Raw genomic sequence first — 17,166 nt, 5'->3', positions numbered from 1 at the left:
TTCAGTGCTTTTCAAAACCTTTTTAAGACCTCAATGAAGGACATGTAAGGCCCTTTCTTTTCCGTTCCACTGACTGAACAGATGTTAGGGCTCAGTGATATGTTTTACATCAATCGCAATAAATGGATGTTTTCAGTATTGGATGCAAAATCACATATAAGGTAATAAAACAATATTAATCAAAATGCAATGAACTGTGTCCCACTGTTGTGCATTACATGAAAGAAATCAATTCACACACAAAACCTTAGAGAAGTAATTTTGGAAACTTTTATTTACAGTACAGCTTGAAATCCTTCATTTGGAAAAGAGAAATTTGTAAAAGGTCAAAGCCACCTCAGCCTAAGACTGAACACAAACAAGTCCAAGTGACGCGAAACACTAAAAAACAACAGACTCACATATTACTTTAAATGCGATAAAACCTTAAAAATCATTCATGGCAGGATTAGGGGGGCAGTACATTCATTTTCTTTTAATCATGTAGCCCAAATCCAGGTGGACATGCTGCTATCAGCTGAAGCATAGATAACTTGTCTCATTGGTTCTGATTGGTTGGACTTTATGCCCCCTTTCCTAGTCTGAGGTACCAGCGTATGGAAGCCTAAAATGCTCACGTCTCACATTTATTTTGCTATCGAGCTAAAGCACTTCAGTGTTTCCTGTAACCATATAACCACTTCTGCTGAGTCGTTCATTGTCTTAACTAAAGCATGCATTTTTATTGGCATGGAAGTGTAGTCCAGGCTCAGATTGCACCAATAATTACATCCAAACAACCAACACACACAGAGGACTTCAGCTACCTGCTCTTAAAGTGCCAACAGAACATCTCTCACAAAACAATGTTAGAAAACAACATTGATACCAAAGTTGTCATATGACAGAAACATGTTTCTAATACTATATATTAATAAATTACTGTTGTATTAGTACTACCATTATACTAATATATTTGTATTTTCTCTGGCTAATTGCATTACCAGTGCCCAAGTCAATTTGTCATTGTGATGCCACCCCTTGAGTAAACAAGTTCACTGATGTGTGCAAGACAGCCTGGCCTCGTCTAACTGATTTGATTGGCAAAGTAAACCAAAACAAGAACCATTTTGCATCTCCTTTGTGGACATTTTGTTGCTTGAAAACAATGTGATGAATACTTTAAAATGTCCAAACAAACCTTTTTTTTCTTTTTGTGCTTTACTTGGGTGAAAGTAAATTTAATGTCTCTGATGTGACTTCCAGCACACACACACACACACACACACACAAATATCTCACAGTGTATTCACTTTTAGAAGACATCAGATGTAACATTTATCTCTACATACTATACATACTAATAAATATGACATTTTTGCTTTTGCGTGTTACATAATGTTGCGAGCAGTGCTATGACGAAACACTACTTTCAAAATATGATTGTAATTATGCTTTGTTTTCCTTCCAAATATCAAGCCTGAGTCTGTGGCATTGTTGCACCATACTTTAAAATCTAACCGTTACACTTTATAGCTGCGATGAAGAAAGAACAGCTGGTTTGCTTGGTTGGACTTGGACTGGCAAGAGCTGTCTGCAGAGATCGTCACGTGTTCACGGAGGAGTGAGGTGCACCAGAGGAGCTGGATGAAATATTGTAACCATCTGAAAACACAGCAACAAAACAAAGGGATTCAGTCTGTGGCAAAACATCATGACAGCTGATAAGAGCCTACAGACTGCAGGCTCTGCCAAGTGGGAGTTTGCAGCTGCATGGGAGACGGGACAAAAACTGGTTGCCTGGAGACGCGCCCGATGGGATCTCGGGGTCAGCAATTCCTGATGGCTCTGATGCACTGTTATAAGTCATATGGTGATCTGAATTGTTTTTTTATTAGGCTGCTAGTAATTTTAGACTGAATGAAATGATGTGAACAGCACACTAATGTTTTGCACAATCATGAGCTTATTTAGTGCCTATGCTCACATTTGCTATTTAGCACTAACCACACAGTAAAACACCACTTAACCAACCAAAAAATGTTGTGCCAATCCATGATCAACCAGCCACTTCAGCCACTAGCCTAGTTAATAAAACCCTGACAAACAATCAGAAGTTTAGCCTTTAAGCTTCTGTTTTTTTCGTTTCTTTTCTTAATTGTTGCAATACCTCTTCCTCTTCTCCAGTTCCGGAAAAAGTCAAATCCACTTGATGATGAGTTTCCAGCACTGGTGCTCTAGAAGGACAATAACAGCAAAAATACGAATCACCACAATGTGTTAATATTACAAACAAAAAAACATGACTTGATTAAGAAAAATGTCCTTACCCTTGTCCCACTTCTGGAAGTTTGTGACTTAATTGCTATTTCTGACCGCACCTGGAAAGTTAATTCTCAAAAATTAGCACAACGCTATATTACATTAGAAATGCAATATCAGACAAATAACAAATGTTAATTCAGAGTGGATTTTCCCGTTAATGAAAAGAACAGTTGGTTAAAATAGAATTGAATAGTGAGACTGACATACCTTTCTGTCTAAAAGCGTTCCAAACAGCAATATGAAGAAACCCTTTAAAGAAGATGTACAGAGTAGCATCAGCTAAGAGACCTTCAATGACAAAAGGCCAACTCACTATTCAGAATCCATCAAATAACTTCAGGTACTAGAGTATACAGTAATATAATAGTAGTATTTGCAGTATATAGTATATAAAATAGCAATTATATATAATTATTAACTACCTTTACCTGCAATGAATTGAAAAATGCAAATGAAATATGAATTCCTCTGTTGTAGGGACTGGTCATGGTCCCAACTCCCAGACCCCATGTTAATCCAAAAAATGGCGTGAGGACAGCCAGACTCCTAGCGATGACCACTAGAACGTGCCTCTCTGCTGCTTGTGCAGCGTCTCCCACTGCCCTTCTCCTCAACATTTTGTATATCACCACAAGCAGGATTACAAGGTTTATCACCACTATTAACAGTGCAGGGATTACAAATGCCAGCAGGGCTTTGGACTCATTCCAGTTGAGCCAGCAGATTCCAGTTCCTCGGATGTACGCTTGATTGGGTGCGGTTACGGCTATAGTTATGATGGCGATGATGAGAGGGGCTCCGTAGCCGAGAGAGAATCCAATAGCTAACATCGATGTTTTCGACAAACCCCCGTCAAAGACACTGACTGTGCGGTAGAACAACAGCAGAGCTGAGGCTAACATCCAGAAGAACAGGGCCAGGTAGAAAAAATGGATAAAGAATGTAGCTGCAGTGCACGCTGGTGGATTTTCCTCCTTTGCATCTGAAATGGCTGCCCCAATAATAAACCAGATGTTTGCAATCAACAGAGACACGGCGATGTTAACAACGGAAACATGGCGTAAGTAGGATGTATTGTTCTTTCTTATTTTTCTCCATATGACAGCTTCAATAATGAGGCATATGACCAAGGAAGCCATGGATATGCCAACTCCAACGTAGGTTATAATATCCAACGCTGGGTCATCTGGGCTGAAGGGTGACATCAGGATGGAGAACGAGGTCAGGTGGTTGCAGTTGCAGCTGACGGTTTCGTTTATGTTGTGCACCAACTCGCAGCCATTGCCATCCCATCCCCCCAGTCCGTCGAAGAGGCTGAAGTTCCAGAAGACACACTGTGGGTCCTTAAGGGTATCGTTTATAACATCGAATGTGAACGAAACATTATCAATGGTGCCACTGGACTGAACAAGTACGACCCTCCCATTGATGACATAGGAGGTTGAATTGTCTTTGTCTCTTGGAGGGAGTATGTTATCCATCGAGGCAAATGTTATCACAGTGATTGACTTTTTTCCTCCATCAGACTCTGGTATGTCTATCTCCACTGAGGAGTTAAAGTCAGCATCGAAAGAGTCTGTGAATGTAGTTTTGTTCAAAAGAATGTGAGTTGTGTCAATGTCAAAGGAGTCGGTGGTAAGACGACTTGTTATGTTCTCAAAAGACAGCAGTAATAATGAGCTGAGACTTTCAGCTTTGGGGCTGTTGCTTCCTCTTACTGATGTGTTTCTGGTATCATTGGTATTCAGAAAATTCCATGATTCCTTTGCCTCATCTATGGTGAGAACTCCTCCAGTCAATAGGATATCCTAAATTGAAAGAAAAGGATATTAGATCAAATGCAGCACGTGGTGTTCAGGATGTGTGCAAACCTCAGCAGACTATTCCACATACCTCCATTGATGTTTTAGTTATTGGTATAGACAATGATGATGATGCAAGGGCTACATTATTAAGTATAAGAACAATGGCTTTAATGGTTGCAGGAGATTCAACCACTTCCGTAGTGTAGTTGACAGTGACATTGCTGAGTTGGTCCAAGAATCCTGGCAATGAATTGTTATTCAAGGACTGTGGGATTTGAAAGAAAAAAAAACATAAGCAAAGCAAGGTATTGTTTGTAGAAAGTTCAAACCATCATGGTGAAATTTGGTTCACTCGATTAAAAGAAGGAGGAGAGCCCTAATCCCTTTGTGGGAAAAGTTGACCTACATAAAGCACAGACAAGTCCCAAAACACAAATAAACATCGCCATTAATATTAGAGATGCCTTGAGCCAATCCAAAGGGTTTGCATGTGGGCAAATTTTAATGTACCAATCTTGGTTAAAAGAAGTCAAAATCTGACTGTTTCTTTACTGTACTCTTTTTGGTCAGCATCAGCCACCCATGTTGCAGGACTGCTCTGCTTTATGACAGCCAACCTCTCACTACTCACTGCTAAATGAGAGAAAATTATATTGTGTGAATGTAAATTGTTTGAGTTCTATGAGTTGTGACACCTGGATAGGCAAAATACAAGGATTCAAGCTGTCAGTCTTGAGCAGTGTGCATTCAGGTATGAGGCTAAAAGCTTCTCATTTCTGGCTGGTGCTGAGTATCACTTTGACAGATTGAAATGACGAACATCGAGGCTGAAAACTTGATTGAAACATCAGTAATCAACATATTGTCAGGTGGTAATGTCTGTGCATTCAAAGCCTATTTGGATTTAAAGCATTTGAATGGCAGACAATATCCTTTAGCTGCATGTATGTTTCAGCAAACACTATGATTAAACTACAGTCACTAATACTGCAAACCTCACGTTTTCACTTTCATTATCTGTTTTCAAGAAGGTCAATTATTGTCAGATTGAGACCAATCCTTAGGCACTTAAGGAAGATTAAAATAACTAATGAAGTTACGAGTGCTGTTGCAGTTATGTGCAGACATGACCACTAGATGGTGCCACAGAGTACTTTTTTCCGATGACAATGGTAAGCAAACACTACCCCTAACCAAAGATTCACAAATATATATATAAAAAACAAACATATATGCAGTAAATAAAAGTAGATTTTGAGCAGAAATTTTAATCCCAACTCATGGAACTGTATTTTAACTGAAAAATAAAAAACCTGAGACATTTGCACATTTACATACTGTCGGTGAACACTGGGTTAAGATTCAGGGTGTGGCCAGAGGTGAAACGGGCCTGAAATGTGCAGCCAGAAAGGGCAGTAAAACACTGCTTTTCAACCTGGTGTCAGGATACTCTTTAAAATGTACCTGTCTGCCAATGCTTGTTTGCCTCAAGCCCTCAAATACTAACTTCACCTCAGTCCATACCGTCATTTGGTGTCAGAATTAGCTGAAGCACTAAGTCACCTCAGACTGATCGAGCAGCTCCTGAACCGGTTGTAGGACGCAGTTGTCTTGTTGATCTTCCCATTTACCATTTTCCATACAAACTGCTGTCTTTTCCCCCACCTTGTTCGGCTCACAGGGAGCTACAGCCTTGTCATTTAGAATTCCATTACCAAAGACCGGGTCATTGATACACAGAAATGCTAGAAATTTAAGAAAGTAATTTTTGTTTATTAAAGGAACAAGTATCTTGGCCAGAATTACATGAAATGCTCTAATGTCTGGATCAATACTTACCCTTTGTGGATAACACCAGTGTTATTACTTTGCTAAATTCTGGAAAGCTCTCCTCCTGACAAGTGAACCTCTTTTCCAGGTTTTCACAGTCAGTGATTGAAAACTGATGGGAGATCTTATTACCGGTGTCTAAACATACAAAGGAAAAACAAAAAACAAACAAACAACAACAGAAAAAAACACTAAATTTGGACAAAGAATATCAACATTCACTCATTGAAAATATGATATATGTAGACATATTATCTCAAATATTTGAGATCTACAATGTGTTAATAGCTCTCTTTTTGGTTAAGGTTTACCTGCAGTAGTTATGTTTTTAAACATAACTCTATAAGGACTGTTGACAGAACACTGCAGTGACACTTCGTTTTCAACCTCACAATTGACATTTCGTCTGATTGGTGTCACTTGGATCAAGGGTGTCTCGCTGAGAACGAATTCTCCGCTGGATGTCTGTCTGAAAACTGGTTTCCCGTTCACACTTTCTTTCAGCTTGCATTCATAATATCCTGAAAGTGAAGGTGATCATCAGTCAACATCAAATCGGTGTGAAGTCAGTGTTGGCAAACAAATGTACAGTAGTAGTAGTATGTGGGATGACACCACCATCAGGTATTTAGGAGTTGGAACAACTTTTCACATATTTTGACTTTAAAAGACTTAACACTCTCCAGGGGTTCCTCTAAAGACACCTGAAATTATTATCATTATTATTATTGTTATTACTGCACTGTAAATCACTTGTCCTGTGTTCTCCTTTGAGGTTTTGGTTGCATGATTATTATTTAATGTTATTTCTAACTGGAAAAAGAATGACTAAAGGTGATTTCAGATGGAATGTGTTTGTCTTTGTCTTTGTCACATCTACCTTTAGATGGGTTTTGAAGAACACAAGAGAAGGAGTCTGAATCTTAATATTAAGACAATGACTCTGCATTGACTCTGAAAATCATTTCTTGATTGCGCCATACTGGATCTGTTTCTTACCATTGTCGGTGCTAAAAAATCTGGACACAGTTAAGATCGATGCTCCACTCATTTTTGAAATGCTGTGTTCGCTATCTGCAAGTATTACTGTGCCATCACGTCTCCACTCTGCAATCCAGTTGGTACTAAAATTGAGAGCCTCTGGTGGAGGGCCACACGTCACAGTCACCCTTTTCCCAAAAAATATTTTGGATGGTTCAGGTTTTAGGGGTATTAGGCCTTTAAAAAGCAGACACAAAGGACAGACAATTATTATACAATTGTCCGTACAAAATGACCAGCTACTCCTGACATGACACACAATGCTTATGTGAATTTAAAAAATTACAGAAAATTTGATTTCTCAACAAATCTCAAAATGTGTGGAACTGTCTTACTGTCAAAGACCACGGGGTATATCTCTTTCAGCTCTGTAAATATCCCCGCTTTTACTGCTTCGATTTCAATTTCTTGAACAGAAGTTGCTGTTATTGTATAGTCACAGATGGTGCTTCCACTCCTGCAAGACAGAATTGAATCCCAATGAAAATCCGATCACAAGCAGGCATAATGTAGTCCGTTATCAACGCTATGATTAACCAAAAACAAGACCAAGAGGCTACCCCCCATGCTAGGTCTATGAGGCTGCATAGTGGTGCTTTGAGCTTAATGTTAACTTCAGCATGCTAACCACATCCATGATGCTAGCATACTGACAATGACAACCCTAACATTCTGATGCTCAGCTGGTGTAATCTTCACCAATTCAGCATCTTAGCATTTGCAAAATAGCACTTAACTCAAACTCGAGCTGAGGCTGATGGGATTGCCATTAGGTATTTGGTCTTAAACCAATAAGAGGGAGCACATGAAAAACAGAAAAACCTGGAGGACAGCGCCGCAAATATCTGTAAAATTACAGATCTTCATGAGCGAGGGATGTGGTTGGTGTTTAAAAAAGAAAAAAGTTGATTCTGTTTTAAAAATGTAATCATGCTCTGCATGAAAGCAGAAGATTTGTATGCACAGAGATAATCTGGAAAATAAAGAGCTGTATACTCGTTTCTTACTCAGAGCTATGAGAGCTTCATGATGCTAAACAGACATCCAGTCAGAGCTCTGAGGACATGCCAGGTGCACAACACACACCCCAAACGTGCACAATAATGATATACATGAATCTTAACCCTTGTTGCCTTAATTATGGAAGTGTAACTGACAAAATTATTATATAAGTAGCCTGTTGTGAATGGATTGAACGTCAAATATATTGTCTTTCGTCTGTTCAAAACCTCCTGACAATCCATCCAACAGATATTTCAGCCTGGACCAAAGTGGTGGACTGGCTGACCATCACTGCTACTCTAGAGCTGTGCTACTAGCATGGCAAAAAACAACATGCAGAATTCTGATGTCCAATGTGGAGACTACACCCCTAGAATATCATACTGAGGTAAAAACATCTATGTTACCACTCTTTTATGTAAATATTAAATTAAAATATCAAATTGAAAAATGTAATTACCTTGACGCTGTGTTAATATAAGTATAACAATTTGAAAACAACCAAACTGTGGTTAAAAAAATATATAATCTCCAAAACTGATTTAAGAAGGAGAGTAAAATCAAACGAAGAATTTGACTTACCGAAACTCAGCTATCTTTGCTGCTTTTAGAGTGGAGATGTGCTTCTTACATTGGCTTTGAATCTGTTTGAAACAGTAGCAGAGCCTGCTTGTTATTGATCGATCGATACATCAGTTCACATAAATTAATTGCATCAGCATTGTGACAAAACTGAAAGACACATCAAGACTTACAGTATTATTAACGTTTTGGTAAACGTCGCTGGTTGGCTCATTATATGAAGGATTATATTCTAGGTCCATGGAAAAGGACAAGCGGCTTTCTACAGCACAAACAGTTGTCAGCACCAAGAAGCAATTTCATGAGATACACAAAGCTTCATTCATGCATAGTATGTGTAATACCTGTTGGTGGTGGCGGTGGTGTCGTTGTCATGGCCGTTGTTGAGGTCATTGGTGTTGTGATTGTCGTTGTTGGTGTTGTGATTGTCGTTGTTGGTGTTGTCATAGTCCTTGTTGGTGTTGTCATTGTCGTTGTTGGTGTTGTCATTGTCGTTGTTGGTGTTGTCATTGTTGTTGTTGGTGTTGTCATGGCCGTCGTAGAGGTCATTGGTGTTGTCATTGTCGTTGTTGGTGTTGACATTGGTGTTGTCGTCGGCATCTCTGTAGAAAAGAATTTTAAAAAATCTGCAACACTTGACATATTCAATAAAGGTTCTTTAAAAGCAATACATGCTTTCTAAATTGTCAATAAGTGTCTTCAAACACAGACTTTTCAACTTTATCTATGCAAAAAAAGGTTTTTCCCATACCAGGAGTTGGGGTAGGACATTGACTGATACCTGTGGAGCAATTTTGGAGATTCAATTAGATAAGACCACATAGTTCTGCTAAGGAAAACAAAATACCCTCAGTTGTTATCAGCATCAATGCAACTTGATGCATGACATGTAGGGCAGCCAGTCAGATACAATATATATTCATATGTCACTTTTTTGTCAGTAGCATCACTTTTATTGGAACAGCTACAACATGACAATGCTTACTAGTGAGTGGTTCACAGAACTGTCCATCAGGAGGAAGTCCATTTATGCATTTGCAGGTTTGTCCAGGGCCATTACTGCATGCACCGTAGATGTCACACTTATCACACGACCACGCAAACTGCTCCTCACACGGACAGTGAAGTCCTCCAGTAGAGTTCGGATAGCACGCTTTTAAAGAAATTGAAAGTAAACTTCAAGCCATAGCATACAGATCTTACACTATTTGATAAAACAACATGAAATCAGCCATACAAATTAAAGAAGGAAACAAACGACAAAGCAAGGACCTTACCTGTGGTGAAATTTAAGCTTACAACTTCTACAGACTCGGTGATGGCTTGCGGGAGTGGTAAACCTGCCAGAGCTTCCCTGAATAGATGAATGAAATTTGACGGCACACTGAAGACTGGGATGCGCAAGTCAAGGACTATATCAATGTCCACCGGTTCTGTGAATGAGAACAGGCCAATATTCACTACATGAGTGTATCACTGTGTGCAGTCATCATGACATGAATTATGTTGCGCTAAGTGTTGCCCACGTGCGCTATTTGACTTGGACTTTTTAGGGTCACCTTTTTGCTTGAACTGAAACTTTACATGGTTTATGTAAGTTGCATGAGCCTCAGCATCAGTGCAAATCTTCAGAAACAAACACGCAGACCTTCATTCTCTACAGCTTATGTGTCGTACATTCGGTGGTGTAGGTGATGGTGTTTCAGCAGCACTTTTGTTATCATAATGCTTTTTAAATACCTCTTAAATGCAAATATTTTCTATTACAACCGAAGAATCTATTCTACTTCATCCCTGCAAATCAAAACAGGATGAATGGAATGAATGGTTGTAATCTTTTCAATCAACACTTGATTGAACACTAATCTTTTTCAATGCTGCCCACACGCAGAATTTTTAACTAACTCTTCTGTCTTAGTGAGTTCTTGCATGGTCTGTGGAAGCTGAGTGAGCCAAACATGCTGTGTAAGTTTTCAAACCATGTAAAACCCAAGATGCTGGCATTTTTGCAGCAGATACAGTTTTCTCATTTTATGTTCATCTCACTCATTGTACACTGCCAATGTTTTCTAAGGAAACCTGATGCAGAGTTTGACATTAGATGTCTCTCATATATTCATATTTTATACTACGATTAAAGAGTCTATATTGTCCTATATTGTCCATACAAAGAAAAATATTTTTTTCTCATACAAAGAGGTGACATGAAGTGTCAATCAAACTTGGACAAACAAGGAACAAGGAACAAGGTTTTATTAGCATGTATGCAACAGATTCTTGTCTTTACTGAAACATCTAACTGATTAAAGCTCAGTAAGTGTGGCTGCTTCTTTCATGATTCCTAAAAAACTAGTGTGTCCACAGTCACTTCTGATAAATTAAAACTACAAGGAAGGCATGTCAAACTGATTCCTAAAAGGTCGTGTGGAAGATGTGTGCTCCTCCTTGTTTGGAATGAAAACCTGCAGCCACACGGCCCTTTATGGAATCGGTTTGACATATGTGCTACAAGGCATTTGACTAGTACAGTAAAACGACCACATGCAGAACTTTTAGGTTTGGGATTTGATGCATTCAAAGCACCATCTAGTGGCCTAAAGAGGCAATTGCTCTGAAATCCATTTACCTAAAACGTATACCTGAAGATATTCTTCATTTATGGTCAATCACTTTTTTCTGCCACTGACAGATGTATAAGCAACAGTTCGATCTTGCTACTAGTAGATTAATGTATGAGCAGCATTTTAATGTTGTTTGTCCTATTTCTTTTCTTTTTAAGAAAGAGAGAGAGGGAGGGGTGATGTGCAGCAAAAAGCCCGGGCTGCTGTGGTTAATTCATGGTACGCACTGTACCAGATGAGCTACCAGGACTCCCCCAACTAGACATAATATTTTCTAAACCTCATCATATGTTTCATATATGAAATCTGATGCTACAGTACATTGCTGTAGCTGCTGAATGTATGTAGTGGAGCAAAAAGTACAGCTTCCTTCTGAAATATAGTGGAGTTGAGGCATAAAGTATCATAAAATAGTAATACTCAGGGACCTTTAATTGCACTTAATGGACAGTATTTGAGGAAATGCACTTCAGCGGGGGAAGAAATACTCAGATCTTTTACTTACCATACAAATTCTCTGTTACAGCAATATGTAGTTAAAGTAGAAAAGTAAGCATACTCACCCTACAGTGAAAATTGGCTCTGTCAGTGCAACAGTGTTATATATTATACTACTGGATTATTGTTATTGATATCTAGTATTTCACATTATTTCTCATTATTGTTTTTGTTTTTCATATTTTCATCAGCAATATAACTTAGTAACTACAGTGATCCCTCGCTATAACGCGGTTTACTTTTCACGGTTTCGCTACTTCACGGATTTGCATCGTGCATTGTGTTCTGCATTCTGATTGGCTAAAAAGTCACCCGGCTTCTTCTCTACCTGTGCGTCAATAACGTTGCAGTTTAATATGTACACGTACGTAAAACAGCTTGCCAAATTTACATTACGTACGTGCAAATTCTCTTGCAATTTCGAGTTTTGCCTATCACTATGTTCTTCTCCCGAACAAACACACCTGCACCGCGGGCTTCAAAAGAAGAAAACACTGCAGAGCGGAGTCAGGATGCAGCGGCTCAGTCTGAAGAGCAGTGAAATACACCTGAGTCACTATTTGTCCGACTGTACTTTGTATTTTTTTCATAATCATTTTTAATTTTCTCCCGTTTAATCCAATTACTCGGGTCGCAGTGGGCGGTGCTAATCTCCGCAATTTGAAGCCTTCTGTTCACATTAATGATTAAAATTATTATTTGACAGTACAGTACAGAAGTTATTTGTTGAAAAAAACGTTTCTAAAGTACATTTTTTTGTGAAACAAATGCTTGAGCCTGTAAAATGGTTTGTTCTTTCTTTTCAATGTATAATAGAGTATTTAATTTGTTCTTTACGTTCTTTTTGGAACGTAACCCCCGCGAAAAACAAGGGTATACTGTACAGTGCTCTGCTACACTAAACGTACTGTAGAGGTAGTGCAGATTCCACTGAAATGTATCTCAAGTACCTCAAATTTGTATTCAAATACAGTACTTCGGTAAATGTACTTAGTTGCTTTCCACCACTGACTAACTCAAAAACATTTCACAGGCAAACACAGCACAGAATCACCATGTAGGGTTTTTTTTTTCCAGATGATACACATCTCAGTGTGTGTTGACATTATACTGTATATTGAGTGCTGGGCCGACCTGTTCGACTGGTGTTTGGCTGGCAGTACTGGCCATCAGACGGCAGGGCGTTAATGCATCCACATGTGTCAGCAATGATGGCATCACAGGCTCCATCGCTAATGCAGGTGTTATAAGACCATTTAAAGTTCTGCTCACATCTGCACTGGTATCCAGTCATATTTGATGAACACACTGGGAAGAGAAGGGAGCGGGCGACAGCAAGGTTTAATGACATATTTGCTGGTAGGGTTAAAGTATGCTTAGCTTTGGCAACAAAATGAAAGTATGTTGTTATACCTGTTGTGGTATCGACGCTTATGATTTCAGCCTCACTGCTGATCATTAACGGGAAGGTGTATGTGCTCAGAAGCTGTTGGAGACGCTCCAGGTCAGAGATGTTTATGACAGCTTGGAGTTCATATTCAGAGGAATTAAAGGTAGCTGGGAAGACATGGTGAACTGATGAAGTGTACACTCAAGTGACAAGAAAAGGCAGATTCAGTTGTCAATAGTCTATATTTTTTGCCCTAATGAGCAGACAGGTATGCAAATAGCGAACAGTATCACTGATGCAGTTGAGATGTTCTGTTGATACTAACAAAACGCGACTCACCCGCTCTTTTTTCTCTGGGATGAATGTGTGATGCTTCTGTACCCATCAGTTCCTGGAGAGATCCATTTCCACCCGATTAGTTCACTTGTACAGTTTGTCTATGTAAAACAATGACTGACTAAATACAAGTCATTGATAAAACTACAACATTCATAAGTCATACGACAATAATAGATTTGATCTGTTTAGTGATGTAACCAAATCACACCAGCTGGAGAATCTCATGCTATTGCACGATAACCTTGACTGTTTATTGTCTTATCATACTCTTACCTCAAAGAATACATTCAGAGGCTGGCTGTGCCCTTGATTCTCCAGACTGCAGTATATAACCAGGATGACAACCGTGTATCCTACTGCCTTAAGCAACGCCATCCCGACTGGAGGGAGAACACAAGCGAAACAATGATTTCTCATTACTAAATGAATAAAATCAAACATTTATTCCTTGTAGGACACACTCATAGTTGATGGTAGCGTAGATGGTTGGTAATAAAAAAACAACAACAACACACACATCCCTTTTACCTCACACAGTGTCTTTGCTTCACATCTCTCAAGAAATACCACATGTTATTACAGTCTGGTCAAGTAAAGATTCAAGAAACAAGATATAAGACTTGAATTGCCGAGCATTAGAGGTGCTGGTAGGTGGATTTTCTCTTTACCTTTGGTGAGAGCCAAGTTAACTGGGAGTAAGGCACAATAGACTTATGTGGCTTTGAAAACCAAATGAAACTATTGACCTGTTTTTGATCCAACACCTGTGGGAAGATGTGAGTCACTCCTCAATCAAATCAAGTTTTAAATCAAACATCCAAGGTGGTAGATTTAACTTCAGGTGTCCGTCAACACAGATTATTTATAATATTTCCATGAAGACCGACAAGCCCCAGCAGTCAGGCAATAACTTATTGACAGGGGCAACACACTCAATAATTTAATTACATCAGTTATTCACATGTGAAAAGAAGTTGAGGAAGAATTTTTGCTCATCACGCATGAGATGGGGTCAGGATTACAGCTCTCTGGTGTCACCAAGGCAACATTCACACCCCAGCCTCCCACACACTTACTTACACAAGGTCTATTGAGCATTCTACAGCACAGAATCGTATTACAAAATGCTCATTGTTGACCCCTTATGCTACTCGCAAAACAGACTTTATATAAATGGATGAATGAATAAGTCATAGTGATGCTCAGTAAATAGGCACCAATGATGTTCGGAGCGGTTTTATTCAGCCACCGCAGAGCCCTCCTTAATTACTGCTCCAGCTATCACAGACAAAACAGTTCATCACTCCTTCTTTATCTAATCTTTTAACGCCTGTTTGCAACACAATAGGATTCTCTTTGGAGTATATCTTTGAAAAACTGGTTCAGTCATGCTTCCTTCTACCTCGAAAAAAAGAGAATGCCTTCTTAACTTCCTGGTCAGACCGACCACTGGTTCTCTGTTTTCTCTGGCTTATCTCTGTCTTTAATTCATCGTCTCCATACTGTTTAAATCTTTTTCTCTGATTTCAACTCCACTTCAGCATCCGGTCCATTTTAGAAATTATTTTGAAATTCTCTTAATTACCTATTACATGCAGAAGAGACAGCTGACATGTGAAAGGAGCATGGTGTTTTTAAGTGTTTGGAAGCCACCAAATAGTTTTTAAACTTGTTCAGCATACAGTGCACACATTCCAGCCTTCTTCCTTTCATGACTCAAGTTACTGGGCGGAGGAAAGTAAAAGAAAGTAACCTCTGACTGATTTAGCTGCTGCTGGAGGCAGATGTTTTCTACTTCATATAATCAGGAAGTTATTAGAAATTTTATCCATATGATGTTTTTGATTTTGGACATCATTCTGTATTAAACTGTCGTGTAAGCGTGTGAAAATCATAGTGGTCACCACAAATAAAAATAAGAGTAAATGTTTCAGACAGCACAGATTATAATAGGCACGAAGAGGGAGAGCAGGTGATGGCAGATCATTTGTGCAACTCCAATGTTTAATCTTTAATGTATTTTTTTTTATTAAAACATAATTTATTTGACATCAAACAAAATCAAACGAGAGCATCAGTGCCAGAGCCTCTTAAGAAGCTCATACATCTCTATGAGTGGGCAGGAGGCCCTCATTAACATTACACTGCTTCAACCTAATGGTTGGCTTTTGTGTACCTTTGCAGTCCCACACAAGCACTGTGTGTACACACTCTTACTAATGAGGACTAACACAGGTGGTTGAAGCCGACTATTACTGAGTGAGTAATGAGTGTATGCATTCCCACTATACGCCTGACTCCGGTGAACCTAGCTGGGTTAACACAGCATGAAGTCAAAGTTCTCTCATTTCCAGTTACTGAAGCGCTATTTAAAGATAACACTTTTGATCATAGACATAATGTAAATTTGTTTAAGCTTCACATATGAATCCCGAACTTCAGCTTTGTTTTGAAGCTAGTTTTTTTTGTTGTTGTTGTTGTTTCACCAGCCTTGGCTGCATGAAAGGATTGTTTTCTGACGGTGTTCCTAAAAAGCTGCAGCGGCTATTGAAAAGGTAAGCACTTCAGCATTGTAGCCTACATAAAACAACTTTTTGTCAGCATTCCCCCAGGGGAATGATACCACACTTATGCTAATTATCACAGCATAATGAAACTGGACAATTGCAGTATACAGTGTTGGTTGATATTGCAGTAAATTGTGCTGAAGACATACATCTGTACTGTGTATAAAGGAGATATAAATGTTCCCCTTATTCCTGTTAATATTCTGTAAGTTGACAAAGGTTTTATCTGTTTTGTATAATGGGTTAAATACGTTTCACGTGAGACTATCCAGGCTACGGCTCTATGTTCACTGTAACATGTATCATACTCCTGAACAGTTTGCCTGAAAGCATAATAAGCAATAACCATCTATATCAGACAAGAGTAAAGTTTTAAAATGTGGATTGTTTACCTCTCACTGTCGTCTGTCTTCCATAAGGGCTCTTGTCAGGAAGGGACGATCGTCTCACTGTACCTCTGCAAATACATAGAGCAGTTAATAAACACATGAGGCATCAGTCAACTTCCTGGAATACTTTGTCTGAGTCACACACCTGTCTGGCAAGTTCAGTGACCTGATCCATGGTATGAGTTAAAAGTTTACACTGAGTTGGTTGTAGAGTTGAGCGCTGTGAGTGTGATTATTTGTTTTGTGCACACAGATTTAAGCTAGAGAGTTTTTGTTGAGTATCCAAGTGTGGCTGCTCGGTGGTCATAGATAGATAGATAGATAGATAGATAGATAGATAGATAGATAGATAGATAGATAGATAGAATGTATTTATCTCAAGCTGGGAAACTGCAGTGCAGCAGCAGCATTACACACAGTGAAATAAGTGAAAATATCTGAAATAACACTATAAAGAGCAAACTATACATAATAAAATATCAAAATAGCGAGCAGTAAAAAGATTATATACATAATAATAAAACAGCAAAATCATGGTAGGAAGGGAGGGCAATTCATCTCCAGTTTCTTTTTTTCACATTTGCGTTCAAACAATGACCACATATGTACGGCTGTGTGTTTATTTATGTGTGATATGTACTCCTATAATCAAATTTGACACTTAGAATCTACAATTTTCTTCCAGTGTTTATGAATATAAACAGTGTCAGAGTTTAAATCATTTCTCAAGGTGCTTCATTCAGAAGCTGGAACAATGCAGATGCACTTCAGTGTCAGTATGTTGTCTCAGATCATCCT

At 38.8% G+C, this 17,166-nt stretch overlaps 1 protein-coding gene across 2 annotated transcripts; it reads right to left on the bottom strand.

The window, feature by feature from the left end:
* Positions 1-256: 256 nt before the first annotated feature.
* Positions 257-16,487, bottom strand: LOC121622160 (adhesion G protein-coupled receptor F5-like). 2 transcript variants are annotated; one of them, XM_041959030.1, is made up of 22 exons: positions 16,372-16,487; positions 13,686-13,792; positions 13,413-13,464; positions 13,097-13,240; positions 12,818-12,991; positions 9,842-9,997; positions 9,550-9,717; positions 9,316-9,345; positions 8,909-9,166; positions 8,738-8,826; positions 8,565-8,626; positions 7,316-7,437; positions 6,939-7,157; positions 6,251-6,460; positions 5,949-6,077; positions 5,673-5,854; positions 4,198-4,374; positions 2,733-4,112; positions 2,512-2,553; positions 2,310-2,360; positions 2,150-2,216; positions 257-1,644 (listed from the first exon to the last, which is right to left on the bottom strand). In XM_041959030.1, exons 1-22 carry the CDS (start codon positions 16,466-16,468, stop codon positions 1,586-1,588), a joined length of 3,975 nt encoding a protein of 1,324 aa, XP_041814964.1. In that variant the 5' UTR covers positions 16,469-16,487; the 3' UTR covers positions 257-1,585. The 2 variants fall into 2 exon arrangements, with proteins under 2 accessions (XP_041814964.1, XP_041814965.1); XM_041959031.1 differs by lacking the exon at positions 16,372-16,487 and having other exon boundaries at positions 13,413-13,510; positions 13,686-13,743.
* Positions 16,488-17,166: the final 679 nt, after the last annotated feature.

The sequence above is a fragment of the Chelmon rostratus genome, chromosome 18 (assembly GCF_017976325.1).
Source record: "Chelmon rostratus isolate fCheRos1 chromosome 18, fCheRos1.pri, whole genome shotgun sequence".
Taxonomy (NCBI): Eukaryota; Metazoa; Chordata; class Actinopteri; order Chaetodontiformes; family Chaetodontidae; genus Chelmon; species Chelmon rostratus.
The sequence above is the reverse complement of the archived record's forward strand: the minus strand, read 5'-3'. Positions and strand labels throughout refer to the sequence as shown.

Excerpts from the sequence above, each read along its gene's own strand:
- LOC121622160 (XM_041959030.1), bottom strand. The coding sequence starts at position 16,468 with ATGTGTTTATTAACTGCTCTATGTATTTGCAGAGGTACAGTGAGACGA. Across the intron at positions 9,718-9,841 it reads AAGCTTAAATTTCACCACAG|CGTGCTATCCGAACTCTACT; the intron begins GTAAGGTCCTTG and ends TTTCTTTAAAAG. Across the intron at positions 4,113-4,197 it reads TAACTAAAACATCAATGGAG|GATATCCTATTGACTGGAGG; the intron begins GTATGTGGAATA and ends CTTTCAATTTAG.